Source organism: Dendrobates tinctorius, unplaced genomic scaffold, assembly GCF_039654945.1.
Source record: "Dendrobates tinctorius isolate UK_male_01 unplaced genomic scaffold, ASM3965494v1 ptg000056l, whole genome shotgun sequence".
NCBI classification, from domain to species: Eukaryota; Metazoa; Chordata; class Amphibia; order Anura; family Dendrobatidae; genus Dendrobates; species Dendrobates tinctorius.
The window spans coordinates 16,970,303-16,990,877 of NW_027361724.1; the positions used below are offsets into that span (position 1 = coordinate 16,970,303).

A 20,575-nucleotide genomic window follows, 5' to 3' on the forward strand; every position below is an offset into this window, starting at 1 on the left:
CTATAACGTCACAAGTTATAGCGATATTGCTAGCGATATCGCTTAGTGTGACATGCCCTTTAAACTTTATCTTGTAAGCTCTGATGGAAAGGTACTTGACAAGTATTTAAAGGGAATCTGTCATCCTATTTTTCACCTATCAGCTGCAGCCACCGCCACCAGGGGATTATCTACAGCATTCTGTAATGCTGTAGATAAGCCCCTGATGTACCCTGAAAGAGAAGAAAAAGGAGTTAGATTATACTCACCCAGGGGCATTCCGGGTCCGGAGGGAGTCGCGGTCCGGTCTGGTGCCTCCAATCTTGCATGATGACGTCCTCTTCATTCCTGCCCGTCGCGGCTCCGGCACACTTCTCTTCCCCGTTGAGGGCAGAGCAAATTACTGCAGTGCGCAGGCACTGAAAGAGGTCCAGCGCCTGCGCACTGCAGTACTCTGCTCTGCCCTCAACAGGGCAGAGCAGTGCGCCTGTGCCAGAGCCACGATGGGCAGGACTGAAGAGGACCTCATCGCTGCAAGATGGGAGGCGCTGGACCGGATCGCAACTCCCTCCGGACCTGAACCGGACCCGGAACAACCCTGGGTGAGTATAATCTAACTTCTTTTTCTTCTCTTTCAGGGTACATCGTAGGCTTATCTACAGCATTACAGAATGCTGTAGATAAGCCCCTGATGGCGGTGGCCGCAGCTGACAGGCGAAAAATAGGGTGACAGATTCCCTTTAATGGAGAAGAGCAAAAAAAAAGATTAAAACTCCACTGGTCCGCTGTCCGATTGGGTCATCTGTAGCAGCCGCACATCGTGAGGGCCCAATAAGCGGTATACATACCTAAGGATGACATGTAGAGAATTGCTGGCACAGAAGTGATTCCTGCCCTGGTCCAACCTGTGATGGACCAAACTGGACGCCGGAAGAGGGCAGCTCGAATCTTTTTAATTAGTATTTAATTCTAACAAATATATTTCATGCAAGGAGGTTATATCTGCATTTTATTACATTATTACAGATTTCCCAAGGAAACTACATTTATACTAAGTGGTCAGATGTCAGTGTAACAGTTTTAATTAAGAATATCAGATCTGCGCTACTCACAGAGTCAGGGTCTGCGGTAACGTGAACGATTCTCTTCTCAGACTCTGAGCCGCACCAGTCCTGGACTTTCAAGTAGTATAAGCTGAGGTCAACAGCCGTCTCTTTCCCAGCAGCAACAACCATTTCCCTAGAATGAAAAGTTATCCACATGTGTCTTGGCAGTCAGATTTTATATACTGCGGCAACCACAGTAAGCTGTGAAGAATACGTCCCGATGTGTATGTAACATTACATATGGCGAGTTCTTACCCCTCTTCTTGTGAATCTAGCAGAAGTAGGGAGCTTCCATCTCTAAGGCCCAACATTTTCAGGGTTTTGCTCATATCTTCTATGGCAAAAACACTCCAGCCCTCGCTGGTTTCTGTGGACGGGGAGCACAGTAACGACTCTTTTGAGGGGCTACCAGCTAATGTCTGCTGCAAGTCTTTCAACTGAAAGTTGGACGGGAAAACTCTCTGACTTTCTGAGTATTTCTGCGAGCAACCATTGTTTTCGGTTTTACACGGACGCATAATTGTTAGAAGAAGAGGAGCAAACTCAGGTCCGCTCTGCACACATAGACCTCCAACCTGCATTACAAATAAAAGGAGATTTAAGCACATTTGCAACATAGCAATCACGGGAAATTGACCTACTACTATACAGCTGATGATTAGAGAAAAGTAGCTGAGCTGAAGAGCACAATAGATGCCAATTTTTTTTTTTAAATTAGTTTATTAAACTATAAACAGGGTATACAGCATACATACTTGTACAAGGTAATAGATACTGAAAAAATACATATGTTCCGCATAATAATAAATTCAAAGCAAAATGTGTATACCAGTTGCATACAGAATAAAACATGATATCAATTGAATTACATTGACTTTCATATTATTGTTCAAGTAATGAAACCTGCCTAACTTATAAAAAACGTACCTACAACTACAAAAAACAGCAACTATTTTGCAGCCTTATTCCATACAGTTAGCTATTTATCATGTGACATCTCCACTCTACAAAGTGAGACGAGAGGAATTCCACCTCTCCCAGATCTTTTCGAATTTACCCGGGCATCCTCTATTTTGATATAGCGTGCGTTCATATGGGATAATCGAGTTCACTAGATTGATCCAGATCCCAAGCGAGGGACATGAGCCTCCCATCCACCGTAGTGCCAGTACCTTTCGTGCCATAAACAACGTGTCCCGTAAGAAAATCCCAGTATATTGACCCCATGTCTCATCCCACACCCCAAACAAACAGACCAGTGGCTCAAGAAGAACACAAACTTGTACCAGGGATGTTAATAATGATGTTACCTCCTTCCAATATTGTGCGATAATAGGACACTGCCAGATCATGTGGATAAAATCTGCATCCAATGAATTGCATCTCAAACATTCCGATGATTGGAATCGGCCAATCTTAAAAAGTTGAGTCGGAGTCAGATATGATTGGTTTATGATATATAGTTGTATCATTCTGTTGTTGACAGATGGAGATACCCTGGTTGGAGACTCCAGAATTTCTTCCCATTCCTCTCTCTGTGTATCAGGGATGAGCCTTTCCCATTTCCCTTTAACCGGTTTATGGTGGATTCTGTCCCTACTGAAAGCATGTACAGTCATATGTAAAAGTTTGGGCACCCCTATTAATGTTAACCTTTTTTCTTTAGAACAATTTTGGTTTTTGCAACAGCTATTTCAGTTTCATATATCTAATAACTGATGGATGCAGCTATTAACAATTCCGAAAAGAGGGAAGAATAGGAAGCATTTAAGGAAACCAGGATGGATGAACACAGAACTTAAGCACATGCTAAAAAGGAAGCAAAAAATGTTTATAAAATGGAAAGAAGGAGGCATATCTAAAGAATATAATGCTGTCTGCAGAACCTGCAAGGCACAAATCAGATTATCTAAAGCTGAAAATGAATTGAGGCTTGCAAGAGATGTCAAAAGCAATAATAAAGGATTTTGGGGATATGTCAAAAGTAAAAGAAAAGTCAAAGATGCTATAGGATTTTTACAGGATGAAAATGATGAAATGGTAAGACAGGATGTTGAGAAGGCTGAACTTTTAAATTCCTATTTTGCATCTGTTTTCTCTCAGAAAGGAAATGTAACATCAACTGTTATTCACTGTCCTATTAAGGGAATAGAAGAATCCAGGATATCTATAAACAGAAAGATAGTGAGGAAACACTTAGCTAACCTAAATGTATTCAAGTCTCCAGGTCCAGATGAATTACACCCCAGAGTACTGAAGGAGATAGCAGAAGAAATTTTTGAACCCCTCTCCATAATCTTTGAAAATTCTTGGAGAACAGGAGAAGTGCCAGAAGACTGGAGAAGAGCAAATGTTGTTCCTATCTTCAAAAAGGGGAAGAAGGTGGACCCAGGCAACTATAGGCCGGTGAGTCTGACTTCTATACCAGGAAAGATCTTTGAACAAATTATTAAACAACATGTATGTCAATACCTGGATAAGAATGAAGTGATTAAACAGAGTCAGCATGGGTTTGTAACTAATAAGTCATGTCAGACTAATTTAATTTCCTTCTATGATGGTATTACTGATTGGGTGGATCAAGGAAATGCTGTAGATATAGTATATCTTGACTTCAGCAAAGCATTTGACAAAGTCTCTCATACAATCCTTATTGAAAAAATGACTAAGTATGGAATGGACAAGGCAACTGTTAGGTGGATTCATAACTGGCTTAGTGATCGGACCCAAAGAGTGGTCGTAAATGGCTGCACATCCAGTTGGAAGAATGTCTCAAGTGGGGTACCACAGGGCTCTATCCTGGGCCCTGTATTGTACAACATCTTTATCAACGATTTAGATGAAGGAATTGAGGGTAAACTGATTAAATTTGCTGATGACACAAAGCTAGGAGGGATAGCTAATACTAGAGAAGAGAGAGAGAGGATTCAAAAAGATTTAAATAAACTGGAGAAGTGGGCAGCAACTAACAGAATGGTTTTTAACAGGGAGAAATGCAAAGTACTACATCTGGGCAATAAAAATGAAAAAAGCATATATAGAATGGGAGGAATAGGGCTAAGTGACAGCACATGTGAAAAAGACTTGGGTATACTAATAGATCACAGACTGAATATGAGTCAACAGTGTGATGCAGCAGCAAAAAAGGCAAATGCAATTCTAGGATGTATTAACAGAAGCATACAGTCTAGATCACGTGAAGTCATTATTTCCCTCTACTCCTCTTTGGTCAGACCTCATCTGGAATATTGTGTCCAATTTTGGGCACCACATTTTAAAAAAGACATCAACAAACTGGAGCAAGTTCAGAAAAGAGCGACCAGAATGGTGACCAGTCTGCAAACCCTGTCTTATGAGGAAAGGTTGCAGGATTTGGGAATGTTTAGTTTGCAAAAGAGAAGACTGAGAGGAGACTTAATAGCTGTCTACAAATATCTAAAGGGCTGTCACATTGTAGAAGGATCAACTTTATTCTCATTTGCACAAGGAAAGACTAGAAGCAATGGGATGAAGCTGAATGGGAGGAGACACAGATTAGATATTAGAAAAAACTTTTTGACAGTTAGAGTGATCAATGAGTGGAACAGGCTGCCACGAGAAGTGGTGAGTTCTCCTTCAATGGAAGTCTTCAAACAGAGGCTGGACAGACATCTAACTGGGATGATTTAGCGAATCCTGCTTTGAGCAGGGGGTTGGACCAGATGGCCCAGGAGGTCCCTTCCAACTCTACGATTCTATGATTCTATGATTCAAATGAGGTTTATTGTAGTAACAGAAAATGGGCAATCTGCATTTTAATAAAATTTGACCGGTGCAAAAGTATGGGCACCTCAACATAAAAGTGACATTAATATTTCGTAGATCCTCCTTTTGCAAAAATAACAGCCTCTAGTCGCTTCCTGTAGCCATCAATGAGTTCCTGGATCCTGGATGAAGGTATTTGTGACCATTCCTGTTTACAAAACAATTCCAGTTCAGTTAAGTTTGATGGTCGCCGAGTATGCACAGCCCGCTTCAAATCATCGCACAGATGTTCAATGATATTCAGGTCTGGGGACTAGGATGGCCATTCCAGAACATTGTAATTGTTCCTCTGCATGAATGCCTGAGTAGATTTGGAGCGGTGTTTTGGATCATTGTCTTGCTGAATTATCCATCCCCTGCGTAACTTCAACTTCGTCACTGATTCTTGCACATTATTGTCAAGAATCTGCTGATACTGAGTTGAATCCATGCGACCCTCAACTTTAACAAGATTCCCCGTGCCGGCATTGGCCACACAGCCCCAAAGCATGATGGAACCTCCACCAAATTTTACTGTGGATAGCAAGTGTTTTTCTTGGAATGCTGTGTTTTTTAGCCTCCATGCATAACGCCTTTTTGTATGACCAAACAACTCAATCTTTGTTTCATCAGTCCACAGGACCTTCTTCCAAAATGTAACTGGCTTGTCCAAATGTGCTTTTGCATACCTCAGGCGACTCTGTTTGTGGCGTGCTTGCAGAAACGGCTTCTTTCGCATCTCTCCTATACAGCTTCTCCTTGTGCAAAGTGCGCTGTATTGTTGACCGATGCACAGTGACACCATCTGCAGCAAGATGATGCTGCAGGTCTTTGGAGGTGGTCTGTGGATTGTCCTTGACTGTTCTCACCATTCTTCTTCTCTGCCTTTCTGATATTTTTCTTGGCCTGCCACTTCTGGGCTTAGCAAGAACTGTACCTGTGTTCTTCCATTTCCTTACTATGTTCCTCACAGTGGAAACTGACAGGTTAAATCTCTTAGACAACTTTTTGTATCCTTCCCCTGAAAAGCTATGTTGAATAATCTTTGTTTTCAGATCATTTGAGAGTTGTTTTGAGGAGCCCATGATGCCACTCTTCATAGGAGAATCAAATAGGAGAACTACTTGCAAGTGGCCACCTTAAATACCTTTTCTCATGATTTGATACACCTGGCTATGAAGTTCAAAGCTCAATGAGGTTACAAAACCAATTTAGTGCTTCAGGAAGTCAGTAAAAAGTAGTTAGGAGTGTTCAAATCAAGAAAATGATAAGGGTGCCCATACTTTTGCACCGGTCAAATTTTGTGTAAATGCAGATTGCACATTTTCTGTTAGTACAATAAACCTCATTTGAATCCAGAAATATAACTGTGTCCATCAGTTATTAGATATATGAAACTGAAATAGCTGTTGCAAAAACCAAAATTGTTATAAAGAAAAAAGGTTAACATTAATAGGGGTGCCCAAACTTTTACATATGACTGTATGTGTATAATGAGGAGATGAGACCCTGGGGACCCTGTGATTGAAGGATTCCTATCAAGGGTAAAGATGAGATAGCACTGTCTGCACCCACATTTCTCCTGTGTGACTGAAAGGCTGACCTTAATTGTAAACAGCGGAAGAATTGGGATCTCGGAACATTGCATTTAACCTGTAGCTGTTCAAAAGATAACAGAGTTCCATGATCATGCAGATCACCTATCGTAAAAATATTGTATTGAGTCCAGAATTCGATAGATGGGTGCTCAAGTAACGCCGGGAGGTAGCCATTATTCCATAAGGGCATTTCAGCTATAACATCCCCAAATCCAATCACCTTTTTAATCAGTGTCCACACCGACCGCGCCAGGTGAATCAAGGGTAACAAACGAGGGACATTTATTTTTCCCATTTCCAAAAAACCCAGTGGACATCCAGCACGTGCGGCGTGAAGCAGATGATCTTCAGAATTAGGAAGGTGACTACCTGGCATCCACTTACTTATAGCTCTGGCCTGTCTAGCCAGATAGTACAGAAAAAAGTCCGGTAACGCTGCCCCACCTTCCTTTTTAGGTCTTTGCAGGGTAGATAGCTTGAGTTTAGGCCTGGTTTTCCCCCATATAAAAGACGTAATCTGGGAGTTCAGACTCGCAAAGAAGGATCTGGGCACCACCACAGCACTGTTGAAGAGAATAGCTGAGCTTAGGGAGTGATATCATTTTAATTAACTTGATGCGTCCGGCTACAGACAACGGGAGTTTACTCCAAATTGTGAACTTAACTTTAACCATCTCCAGCAGTGGATGTATATTAAGTTGTAAATCAAGTGTACTGCATTGAGAAATATGAACTCCCAGATATTTAAAACTGGGTACAATGGGTAATGAGGAGAGAGTCTCAAGTTGTGGCATTGGGGCATGGGAAAGAGGTATCAGAGCAGACTTCTCCCAATTTATATACATGCCAGAATATTTGCTACATTTATTTATAGTGGTGATCACTCTTGTCAGTGTTTCCTCTGCTCTATACATAAATATCACCATATCATCAGCATATAGGCCTATGGTATCTATCCTATCCGCTATTTCTATGCCCACAATATTGGGGGAGGATCTTATACGTATTGCCAGTGCCTCGATCGCAAGAGCAGAAAGGGCCGGGGACAGGGGGACACCCTTGACGGGTTCCCCTGTGTAGTGAAAAGGGCTCAGATATGGAACTATTTACAATGACCCGGGCCCTGGGTTTCATATATAATATACTAATCCATTTTAGAAATCTATCACCGAATCCGTATTTCTGTAACCATGCATGGAGGAAAGGCCACTCAAGAGAATCAAAAGCCTTGGCTGCGTCCAACGATGCCAATGCCCATTTATTGTACGGGACCAGGGAACTATATTGGACCATCGACTGGACTCGTCTAATATTAATAGAAGTGCTCTTGCCGGGCATAAAGCCGGTTTGGTCAGGGTGTATAAGTTCTAATATAATTGAATTCAACCTGGTAGCCAAAATTTTTGTAAAACTCTTATAGTCCACATTTACTAATGATATGGGCCAATAAGATCCGCAGTCCAAAGGGTCCTTCCCCTCCTTTTTAAGCATTATTATATTAGCTTCGTAGAAGGACTCCGGCATAGATCCCCCCTCCCAAATCCCCCGAAACAATGTCAATGAAAGTGGCGCTAGCATCTCATGATATTTCCAGTATAGTTCGATAGGAAACCCATCCGGTCCAGGGGCCTTCCCAGAAGCCATATCCTTCATGGCATCTTCTATCTCCTCTAAAGTGAATTCAGCGTCCATAAAGGCTCGCTGGGAAGAACTTAATGTGGGAAATGCTATATCCGACAGGTAGTCTAAACACCCCCGGCTATCAACATCATTCTTAGAGTTGTACAATGAATTATAATAGTCATGAAAAGGAGATTTTTGTGTACTCACCGTAAAATCTCTTTCTCTTAGCCTCTAATTGGGGGACACAGAACCATGGGTGTTATGCTGCTGTCCACTAGGAGGCGACACTATGCATAATCTGAAAAAGACTAACTTTGGCTCCTCCTCTGCAGTATACACCCCTGGACGGCGTCAGCCTTCTCCAGTTTTATGCCAAAGCATTAGGAGGAACGTAACCAAATATCATAACCATGCCTGTAAGAAGGCTACTATGTACGAGCTCAAAGAACAATATGAGAACTCAACCGTAAACAACGGCCCATAAGGGCAACAGGGTGGGAGCTGTGTCCCCCAATTAGAAGCTAAGAGAAAGAGATTTTACGGTGAGTACACAAAAATCTCCTTTACTCTGTCGCCTCATTGGGGGACACAGAACCATGGGACGTCCCAAAGCAGTCCCTGGGTGGGAAGTAATGGACGAATATTGTGCTAGCAGGTCCCTAAGTTAGGGGCACTGCCGCCTGCAGAACCAGTCTACCCAGGCTCGCATCCGCTGAGGACTGGGTATGAACACTGTAGTGTTTCGTAAACGTGTGTAGGCTAGTCCAAGTGGCCGCCTTACACACTTGTTGTGCCGAAGCCTGATGCCGAATGGCCCAGGAGGCCCCTACTGCCCGTGTAGAGTGTGCCGTGATACCGGCCGGAAGAGGAGAACTGTGAAGTCGGTAGGCCTCATGTATGGTGGACTTGATCCACCTGGCAAGGGTAGCCTTGGAAGCCGGCAGTCCCTTGCGACTACCTTCCGGAAGAATGAAGAGGGAATCAGACTTCCGGAAAGGTGCAGTCCTGGACACGTAAATCCGGAATGCTCTGACGAGGTCAAGCGTATGCAGAGCCTTCTCCACTCTATGAACCGGAACCGGGCAAAGGGATGGCAGTGAAATCTCCTCATTGAGGTGAAAGTTGGACACAACCTTCGGAAGGAAGGATGGTACCGTGCGGAGAACCACCTTGTCCTGGTGAAAAGCTAGGAAAGGCAGTCTGCAGGAAAGTGCTGACAATTCCGACACTCGGCGTAATGAGGTGATCGCCACTAGAAAAACCACTTTCTGAGACAGGATGGAGAGTGGAACTCCTCTAAGAGGTTCGAAGGGTGGAGCTTGCAATGCTGTCAGGACCAGATTGAGGTCCCACGTATCCAGCGGACGTTTGTAGGGAGGAACCAATCGGGAAACTCCCTGGATGAAAGTCCTTACTTGCGGTTTAATAGCAATGCGCTTTTGAAAAAGGACTGCAAGCGCCGACACCTGACTCTTAAGCAAACTTAAGGATAGCTTGGCGTCTAGGCCCGATTGAAGAAAACCTAGTACCTTCGGGAGGGAATAAGGGAGTGGGACTTGTCCATGAGATTCGCACCAAGAAAAGAAAGCTCTCCAGGTACGATAATAGAGCTTGGCGGAGGCAGGCTTCCTTGCCCTGATCATAGTTGCAATGACTGCCGGTGAAAAACCTGCCTGGGTTAGAATCCAGGTTTCAAGGGCCATGCCGTCAAATTGAGAGCCCCTGAATTCTGGTGGAAGAACGGACCTTGAGACAGAAGGTCGTGACGGTTGGGTAGACGCCAGGGGGCGTCTGCTGTAAGTTGGACGATGTCGGCGTACCATGTACGTCTGGGCCAGTCTGGCGCGATGAGGATGGTCGGAACTCCCTCTTGCTTGATCTTCCTCACGACCCTGGAGATTAGGAGGAGGGGTGGAAAAATGTACAGGAGTCGGAACTGGGACCAGTCCTGGACCAGGGCATCCGCTCCGAGCGACCGCGGGTCGTGTGTCCTGGCAATGAAATTGGAGACCTTGGTATTGAGATGGGATGCCATTAGGTCCACCTCCAGGGTTCCCCAGCGTTGACAGATCTGGTAAAAAATCTCGGGATGGAGAGACCACTCCCCCGAGTCCATTCCTTGCCTGCTGAGGAAGTCGGCTTCCCAGTTTTCTACACCCAGAATGTGGACCGCAGAAAGTACCGACCTCGTGTCTTCCGCCCAGCGGAGGATATGAGCCACTTCTCTCATCGCCTGGGCGCTGCGGGTCCCGCCTTGGTGGTTCACGTATGCCACAGCCGTGGCATTGTCCGACTGTATCCGTATGTGCGAGGCTGCAAGCAAGTGATGAAAGGCTCTCAGTGCCAAGAGGATGGCCCTGATTTCCAGAACATTGATGGGCAATGTCACTTCCCTCGGTGACCACTTGCCCTGTGCCCTGTGATGTAGGTGCACCTGTCAGGCTTGCATCGGTAGTCAGGATCTTCCATTGTCCTGAGAGGAAGGGCTTCCCTCGTGTAAGCGAGGTTGGTTTGAGCCACCAATGCAGGGACCTCCTGGTTGATGACGTCAACCTGAACTCCCTATCGAGGGAGAAGGGGTTCCTGTCCCAAGATATGAGTATGGCTAGTTGAAGGACCCTGAGGTGAAACTGGGCAAATGGCACTGCCTCTATTGCTGCTGCCATCCGGCCGAGGACTCTCATGGCAAACCGGAGAGATCGAGGAGGACTGCGAAGGAGCGCACGAACTCCCAGACGGATGGCCAGTGTCTTGTCCTTGGGAAGGAGCACCTGGCCCCTGGAGGTGTCGAATACCATTCCCAGGAATGTTAGAGTCCGAGTTGGGATAGTCGACGATTTCTGTAGGTTGACTAGCCATCCCAGGCGACTCAGAGTGTCTAGTGTGATTGAGACACTGACCTCGCAGTCTTTGAAAGTGGGAGACTTGATGAGGAGGTCGTCCAGGTACGGGACGACTAGAATGCCTCTTGAGTGCAGAACGTCCATGGTGGCCGCCGTGACTTTGGTGAACGTTCTTGGAGCCGTGGCGAGTCCGAACGGAAGGGCGACAAACTGGTAGTGGTTTTGGTTGACCGCGAACCTGAGAAACCTTTGGTGGGCGGGAGCAATTGGTATGTGCAGATACGCATCCTGTATGTCTATGGAGGCGAGGTATTCTCCCTGCTCCATGGATGCAATGATGGACCGGAGGGACTCCATGCGGAAATGACGGACCCGTACGTAATTGTTGAGCTGTTTTAGGTCCAGTATGGGTCGGACGCTGCCTCCTTTCTTGGGGACTATGAACAAATTTGAGTAGAACCCTCGGAATCTCTCGTTCGCGGGAACCGGCACCACAACTCCTGATTGAAGGAGAGAGGAAACCGCTTGGTGGAAAGCACGAGCCTTGTCTGGTGGTGTTGGAGGAATAGAAAGGAAGAACCGGTTCGGTGGAGCGGAAGTGAACTCTATCTTGTATCCGGAAGACACTATTTCCCTGACCCACCTGTCTTCTGTAATAGGCAGCCAGACTTGCTGGAAGAGATAGCAGAAGAAATTTTTGAACCCCTCTCCATAATCTTTGAAAATTCTTGGAGAACAGGAGAAGTGCCAGAGGACTGGAGAAGAGCAAATGTTGCTCCTATCTTCAAAAAGGGGAAGAAGGTGGACCCAGGCAACTATAGGCCGGTGAGTCTGACTTCTATACCAGGAAAGATCTTTGAACAAATTATTAAACAACATGTATGTCAATACCTGGATAAGAATGAAGTGATTAAGCAGAGTCAGCATGGGTTTGTAACTAATAAGTCATGTCAGACTAACTTAATTTCCTTCTATGACGGTATCACTGATTGGGTGGATCAAGGAAATGCTGTAGATATAGTATATCTTGACTTCAGCAAAGCATTTGACAAAGTCTCTCATACAATCCTTATTGAAAAAATGACTAAGTATGGAATGGACAAGGCAACTGTTAGGTGGACTCATAACTGGCTTAGTGATCGGACCCAAAGAGTGGTCGTAAATGGCTGCACATCCAGTTGGAAGAATGTCTCAAGTGGGGTACCACAGGGCTCTGTCCTGGGCCCTGTATTGTTCAACATCTTTATCAATGATTTAGATGAAGGAATTGAGGGTAAACTGATTAAATTTGCTGATGACACAAAGCTAGGAGGGATAGCTAATACTAGAGAAGAGAGAGAGAGGATTCAAAAAGATTTAAATAAACTGGAGAAGTGGGCAGCAACTAACAGAATGGTTTTTAACAGGGAGAAATGCAAAGTACTACATCTGGGCAATAAAAATGAAAAAAGCATATACAGAATGGGAGGAATTGGGCTAAGTGACAGCACATGTGAAAAAGACTTGGGTATACTAATAGATCACAGACTGAATATGAGTCAACAGTGTGATGCAGCAGCAAAAAAGGCAAATGCAATTCTAGGATGTATTAACAGAAGCATACAGTCTAGATCACGTGAAGTCATTATTTCCCTCTACTCCTCTTTGGTCAGACCTCATCTGGAATATTGTGTCCAGTTTTGGGCACCACATTTTAAAAAAGACATCAACAAACTGGAGCAAGTTCAGAAAAGAGCGACCAGAATGGTGACCGGTCTGCAAACCCTGTCTTATGAGGAAAGGTTGCAGGATTTGGGAATGTTTAGTTTGCAAAAGAGAAGACTGAGAGGAGACTTAATAGCTGTCTACAAATATCTAAAGGGCTGTCACATTGTAGAAGGATCAACTTTATTCTCATTTGCACAAGGAAAGACTAGAAGCAATGAGATGAAACTGAATGGGAGGAGACACAGATTAAATATTAGAAAAAACTTTTTGACAGTTAGAGTGATCAATGAGTGGAACAGGCTGCCACGAGAAGTGGTGAGTTCTCCTTCAATGGAAGTCTTCAAACAGAGGCTGGACAGACATCTGACTGGGATGATTTAGCGAATCCTGCTTTGAGCAGGGGGTTGGACCAGATGGCCCAGGAGGTCCCTTCCAACTCTACGATTCTATGATTCTAAGAGTAAAAGTCGGCCGCCTACTGGTGGGGTGTCTTCCGGAGTTCGCGAGTCATGATGAAGCGAAGTTCTGAGGTTTTCCTCCCTTGGGTTTCGCTTGGCCTGCATTCGACTGCCAAGACCTGTCCGGTCCCTGCTGCGTCCGTGGGTTGTCCCTGCGTGGAGAGCGGTTACGGTTTTGCGCTGGGCGCGAAACGGACCAGCCCGAGGAATTCCGAAAGGATCGGAATCGCGTCTGGTTTCTTCGTTTAAACGTGCGTTTCGGTTTTAGTTGAGGGAGAGAGGTACTCCTACCCCCAGTGGCATTGGCTATCATGGTGTCCAACTTTTCGCCGAAAAGTCTTCCAGTAAAATACGGAAGTCGCGTGAGGGACTTCTTTGAGGCCGCATCCGCTTTCCATTCTCGCAGCCAGAGGATGCGTCGGATCGTGATGGCGTTTGATGCTATTCCCGCTACACCTCTTGCGGAATCCAGGGCTGCATGAATCATGTAGTCTGCTACCACTGCTATCTGGACCGCTTGGTCCGAGAGCACAGGATTTGAAGCTTGAAGACCCTCCTGTAGTTTTTTGGCCCAGGCCAGGATGGCCTTGGCCGCCCAAACTGAAGCAAACGCAGGGCCCAGAGAGGCGCCTGCCGCTTCAAAAATAGAACGAGCCATGCGTTCTACTTGCCGGTCTGCTGCGTCCCTGAGGGTTGAGCTATCTGGCAGAGAGAGTAAAGTCTGCGCTGCTAGCCTAGAAACCTGAGGGTCCACTTCAGGTGGATCTGTCCATTGTTTGGTGTCTTTCTGTGGGAAGGGGTACTTCGCTTCCAAATATTTGCGATTAGCAAATTTTTTCTCAGGCTGCGCAAACTGTTTGGTAAGTATTTTCTCAAACTCATGGTGATTAGGGAAGACCTTAGGTGGTTTCTGAACACTTTCGAAGCAAATCCTATGTTCTGGGACTTCCGGGGCCGACTCTGGAATTTTTAGCACCCGATGAATGGCAGAGATTATGTCCTCAACTAGCGCTGTATTGCTAGGGGGAGAAGGTACCACGGACCTCTCCGTTTCGTTATCTGAGTCGGAGTCCCAGATGCCCTCCGAATCTCCTGTGCGCGAGGCGATCCCTGGAGGGCGACCTGGGGCGGGGGCCTTCTGTGGTGGGGGATCCCTGTGGTAAATTGCACTGTCTGTCTGTGGCAGGGGACTGCCTAGGCGACCTGGAATGACGCTGTCTCTCCCTGGAGGGGGACGACCTTGTGCTATAGGGCGACTCAGGTGATCGAGACCTGTGGGTCCGCTTACGTCTGTGAGAGTCGGAAGCAGCATGTTCCTGAGACAAGCTGTCCGTTTGCTGGGTAACGTCCATAGCCGGGGCCCGACTCTGCAGAGCTTGCAGCAATGTGGCAGTTAGGTTGTCTATGGACTGTGTCATGGACTGAGACATCTGAGTTGCCCATTCCGGCGTGGCCTGTGACACTGAAGCGTCAGTAGGGACTCCCTGGGGTTCTGACTCAGAGTTCTGGATGCAGTCCCGGCAGTGCGGATACGTGCTGCCACTAGGGAGCGTGGCTTTGCAGGCTGTGCAGAATGCATAGAAACATTCCTGCCTGGTTCTCTTCCTTGAGCCCGGCATAGTGCACAGAGGCTGGCTATAAGGGATCGTACAGGGGTGGCCACGCAGAGGGAACCCACAGAGAGCCTTATAGGAAGTATAGATTCACAGCTGAGCAATGAGAACCCAGCTGTGAGCTTACCCCACCGGTGTGCCCCTAGGTCCAGCGCCGACAGATCCCAGTTCTGTGCCCCCCGGAGACCGCTGTGATGCTCCTCTCCTGGATCTCATCCAAAAAATAAAAAATGGCCACCGGGACTCTGAGGAGAGGGAGGAAGGGGCGGAGAGCTGAAAAGGGCGCGCTGGGCTTGTAAAAAACGCGCCCTCTCTGCCTCAATCCGCCCCTTCTATGACACTCCAGCGTGTCATATTAGTCATCCGGGGGGGCGGGCCGGGGGGCGAGGAAAAGGCGGCGGCTTCGGCTAGGCCGAAGCCGCAGCCTAAATTAGAGGCCTGATGCCCAGGAGGGCTCCAGAGCGGCGCGGTAGTCCGGGGGGGGGGGCGGATTTGTACCAGACCCCCCCAGAATGGTCGACTGGATAGCGGTGGGGGTAGCAGGGGAAGCGGTTCTTGCATGGGGGCCCCTGGAGCGCTATAGAGCCGCTGCTGCTGCAGAGACAGGGACGCAGAAAAGCCCTGTCTCTGCTGTGCCATCCAGTCCGCACCCTCCCCCGGCCCCAACAGGATCCCTCAGCTGGTCTGGGGTCCCTGGAAGCTGCGGAACGCTGCCTGTTCTCCAACCCTATCTGAGGCGTCTCAACCTAAAGCCCCCTGCGGGGGATTAGGGAGGGTGCGTCTGTCACCGTCAGGGGGTCTTCATCCTCGCCTCAACCTCAACCCAGACCCCAAAGGGGTTGGGGAAGGAGGGGGGTCTCGACCTCGAACCAGGACCCGAGGGACTGGGGAGGGAGCGACATGGGGAATAGCCACCTCGACCTCAACCGGGTACCCCTAATGGGGGACCGAGGAGGGAGCCATGCCGGGAGTCTCGCTGGAGACCCACTTTTCTTCATCTGTATTTCCGGACGAAAAAAGGAAAAAAAACGGAAGAAAAAAGGTGTGCCTCCTTGCGACACTAAGCAAAAACTGGAGAAGGCTGACGCCGTCCAGGGGTGTATACTGCAGAGGAGGAGCCAAAGTTAATCTTTTTCAGATTATGCATAGTGTCGCCTCCTAGTGGACAGCAGCATAACACCCATGGTTCTGTGTCCCCCAATGAGGCGACAGAGTAAACAGCTCAGTATTTCTTCAGTTGAGGATACCAAGGTACCATCCGAGTTACGGATCTGTAATATTGTATTAGTTGTAATATGTTGACACACCAAATAGGTTAAAAATTTAATCACCTGATTCCCCAGCTCAAAGTAAGATTGTCGGGCAAAAAATAATTTACATTTGGATTTGGTGCCAATGTGTTGGGTGTATAACCTTTGAGCAGTCAACCATTCCAGCCTATTACCACTAGTCTGATCAGATATGTAGGCGGCCTCTGTATCTTTCAAATGTTGCTCCATCTCGTCATCCTCCCTCAATGTCATTCGTCAAATGTAAGAAGTTGTAGAGGATAAATAACCCCTGAAATATGCCTTAAGGGTATCCCAAAATAAGTTAATATTCCGGGCTTCAGGGTGGGACGAGATGAAGCAAGACATCTGATCAATTGTTCTGTCGGGCGATTTCACCAATTTCAACCAGAAAGGGTTCAATTTACATGTTATCTTGTTATTTAGCGGTCTGTATTTAAGTTTAACCCCTTCCTGACATCCGACGTACTATCCCGTCCACGGTACCCGGGCCCGTATGACCGTGGACGGGATAGTACGTCTACCGCGATCAGCGGCGCCCACGTGGTGAGCGCCGCTGATCGCGGCCGGGTGTCAGCTGATTATCACAGCTGACACCCGGCACAATGTGTCAGGGGCGGTCACGGACCGCCCCCGACACGTTAACCCCTTGCACACCGCGATCAAACATGATCGCGGTGTACCGGGGGTTAAAGGGAAGCATCGGCAGGGAGGGGGCTCCCTCCGTGCTTCCCTGAGCCCCCCACGGCAGCGCAATGTGCAGCGCTGCTGCGGGGGGCTCCTTTCCTCCAGGCCCCCGAATCCAAGATGGCGACGGGGGCCTTAGGGGGCCTGAGGAAGCTGGCTTCCTCAGTGCCTGCAAAGCGCAGGCATGAGGAAGCCTTTTGCTGTGCCTGTGTCAGATCGCTGATCTGTCACAGTGATCTGTGATGTGAGAGATCAGCGATCTGTCACAGGACAGTGATGTCCCACCTGGGACTATTTAATAAAGTAAAAAAATAAATAAAAAAAGTGTTAAAATAATAAAAAAAAAAAAAAAAAAAAAAAAAAAATCGCCAAATAAATTAGAAAAAAAAAAAAAAATATTCCCTCAATAAATCCATTTTTTGGAAATAATAATAAAAAAAAACACAATAAAAGTACACATATTAGGTATCGCCGCGTCTGTAATGACCCGCCCTATAAAACTGTCCCATTAGTTAACCCCTTTAGCGAACCCCTTAAAAAATAAAAATAAAAAACGAAGCAAAAAATAATGATTTATTATCATACCGCCAAACAAAAAGTGTTTTAACGCGCGATCAAAAAGACGCATATAAATATCCATGGTACCGCTGAAAACGTCATCTTGTCCCGCAAAAAACGAGCTGCCACACAGCATCATCAGCGAAAAAATAAAAAAGTTATAGCTCGCAGAATAAAGCGATGCAAAAATAATTATTTTTTATATAAAATAGTTTTCATTGCATAAAACCGACAAAAACATAAAAAAACGACCTAAATGAGGTATCGCTGTAACCGTACTGACCCGAAGAATAAAACCGCTTTATCAATTTTACCGCACGCGGAACGGTGTAAACGCACCCCCCCAAAAGAAATTCATGAAACGCTGGTTTTTGTTCATTCTGCGTCCCAAAAATAGGAATAAAAAGCGATCAAAAAATGTCACGTGCCCGAAAATGGTACCAATAAAAACGTCAACTCGTCCCGCAAAAAATAAGACCTCACATGACTCAGTGGGTCAAAATCCGGAAAAATTATAGCTCTCAAAATGTGGTGATGCAAAAACTATTTTACAATAAAAAGCGTCTTTTAGCGTGCGACAGCCGCCAAACATAAAAACCGCCATAAATAGTAAATCAAACCCCCCGATATCACCTCCTTAGTTAGGGAAAAATAATAAAATTAAAAAAAAAGTATTTATCTCCATTTTCCCATTAGGGTAAGGCTGTGTGCACACGCTGCGGATTAGGTGCGGATTCATCCGCGCGGATTTTGTAAAATCCGCAGGTGAAACCGCAGGTCAAAAGACCTGCGGTTTTACCTGCGGATTGCTCTGCGGTTTTGTCCTGCGGTTTTTCATCTCCTCAATAGAGGAGATGGCAAACCGCAGGAGAATCCGCAGAAAGAATTGACATGTCAATTCTTTCTGCGGATTGAAAACCGCAGATAATCCGCGCGGAAAATTCCGCACCGTCTGCACTGCGGTTTTTGATTCCCATAGGGAATCATGGTACTGTACACCGCAGCAGAAACTGCTGCGGGTCCGCAGCAGCCAAAACCGCTGCGGAACCGCAGCAAAATCCGCAGCGTGTGCACACAGCCTTAGGGTTAGGGCTAGGGTTAGGGCTAGGGTTAGGGCTAGGGTTAGGGCTAGGGTTAGGGCTAGGGTTAGGGTTAGGGGTGTGTTGGGGTTCGGGTTGGAGTTAGAATTGGGGGTTTCCACTGTTTGGGCACATCAGGGGCTCTCCAAATGCAACATGGCGTCTGATCTCAATTCCAGCCAATTCTGAGTTGAAAAAGTCAAATGGTGCTCCTTCCCTTCCAAGCTCTGCCATGCGCCCAAACAGTGTTTTACCCCCACATGTAGGGTATCAGCCTACTCAGGACAAATTGCAAAACAATTTTTGGGGTCCAATTTCTCCTGTTACCCTTAGGAAAATAAAAAATTGGGGGCAAAAATATCATTTTTGTGGAAAAAAATGATTTTTTTATTTTCACGTCCGAGTGTTATAAACTTCTGTGAAGCACTTGGGGGTTCAAAGTGCTCACCACACATCTAGATAAGTTCCGTGGGGGGTCTAGTGTCCAAAATGGGGTCACTTGTGGGGAGTTTCAATAGTTTAGGTACATCAGGGGCTCTCCAAACGCACATGACACCCGCAGACCATTCCATCAAAGTCTGCATTCCAAAACGTCACTGCTTCCCTTCCGAGCCCCGACGTGTGTCCATACAGTAGTTTCCTCCCACATATGGGGTGTCAGAGTACTCAGGCCAAATTGGACAACAACTTTTGGGGGTCCAATTTCTCCTGTTACCCTTGGGAAAATGAAAAAATTGGGGACTAATTGATCATGTTTCTGGAAAAAATACGATTTTTTTATTTTCATGCCCTGGCATTATAAACTTCAGTGAAGCCCTTGGGGGTTCAAAGTGCTCACCTCACATCTAGATAAGTTCCTTAGTGGGTCTAGTTTTCAAAATGGGGTCATTTGTGGGGGGTTTCTACTGTTTAGGTACATTAGGGGCTCTCCAAAGGCAACATGACACCCGCAGACCATTCCATCAAAGTCTGCATTCCAAAACGTCACTACTTCCCTTCCGAGCCCCGACGTGTGCCCATACAGTAGTTTTCTCCCACATATGGGGTATCAGCATACTCAGGACAAATTGGACAACAACTTTTGGGGTCCAATTTCTCCTGGTACCCTTGGGAAAATAAAAAAATGGTGACTAAAAGATCATGTTTGTGGAAAAAATATGAATTTTTTATTTTCACGCCCGGGCGTTATAAACTTCTTTGAAGCCCATGGGGGTTCAAAGTTCTCACCACACATCTAGATAAGTTCCTTAGGGGGGTCTAGTTTCCAAAATGGTGTCATTTGTGGGGGATTTCCACTATTTTGGTACATCAGGGCTTTTCCAAACGCGACATGGTGTCCGATCTCAATTCCAGCCAAAAACGTCAAATGGCGCTGCTTCCCTTCCGAGCTCTGCCATGCGCCCAAATAGTGGTTTACCCTCACATGTGGGGTATCAGCGTACTCAGGACAAATTGCACAATAACTTTTAGGGTCCTGTTACCCTTGGAAAAATAAGAATTGAGGGTGAAAAGATCATTTTTGTGGAAAAAATATGATTTTTTAATTGTATGGCTTTATGTTATAAACTTCTGTGAAGCCCATGGGGGTTCAAAGTTCTCACCACACATCTAGATAAGTTCCTTGGGGGGTCTAGTTTCCAAAATGGGGTCACTTGTAGGGGGTTTCCACTGTTTAGGTACATCAGGGACTCTCCAAACGTGACATGGCGTCCAATCTGAATTCCAGCCAATTTTGCATTGAAAAAGTCAAACGGCGCTCCTTCCATTCTGAGCTCTGCCATGCACCGAAACAGTGGTTCCCCCCCACATATCAGGTATCTGCGTACTCAGGACAAATTGCACAATAACTTTTGCAGTCCAATTTCTCCTGTTACCCTTGGTAAAATAAAAAAAATTGAACCTGAAGTATTTTTTTTATGAAAAAAAGTTAGATGTTCATTTTTTTTTAAATATTCAAAAAAATTCCTGTGACGCACCTAAAGGGTTAATAAACTTCTTGAATGTGGTTTTGAGCACTTTAAGGGGTGCAGTTTTTAGAATGGTGTCACTTTTGGGTATTTTCTATCATATAGACCCCTCAAAGTGGCTTCAAATGTGATGTGGTCCTAAAAATAAAATGGTGTTGTAAAAATGAGAACTTGCTGGTCAACTTTTAACCCTTATAACTTCCTAACAAAAAAAAATTTTGGTTCCAAAATTGTGCTGATGTAAAGTAAACATGTGGGAAATGTTAGATATCAAGTTTTTTGTGT

The 20,575-nt window shown here is 46.0% G+C and overlaps 1 protein-coding gene across 2 annotated transcripts in view; it reads right to left on the reverse strand.

Moving 5' to 3' along the window:
- The window catches only part of USP40 (ubiquitin specific peptidase 40), a 99,828-nt gene that overhangs the window by 26,991 nt on the left and 52,262 nt on the right, over positions 1-20,575 (reverse strand). For both annotated transcript variants that reach the window (XM_073577560.1, XM_073577561.1), the window contains exons 16-17: positions 1,341-1,660; positions 1,092-1,218 (exon numbers count right to left, since the gene is read on the reverse strand). In XM_073577560.1, coding sequence (XP_073433661.1) covers positions 1,092-1,218; positions 1,341-1,660 — 447 coding nt within the window. The remainder of the gene's footprint in view (positions 1-1,091; positions 1,219-1,340; positions 1,661-20,575) is intronic.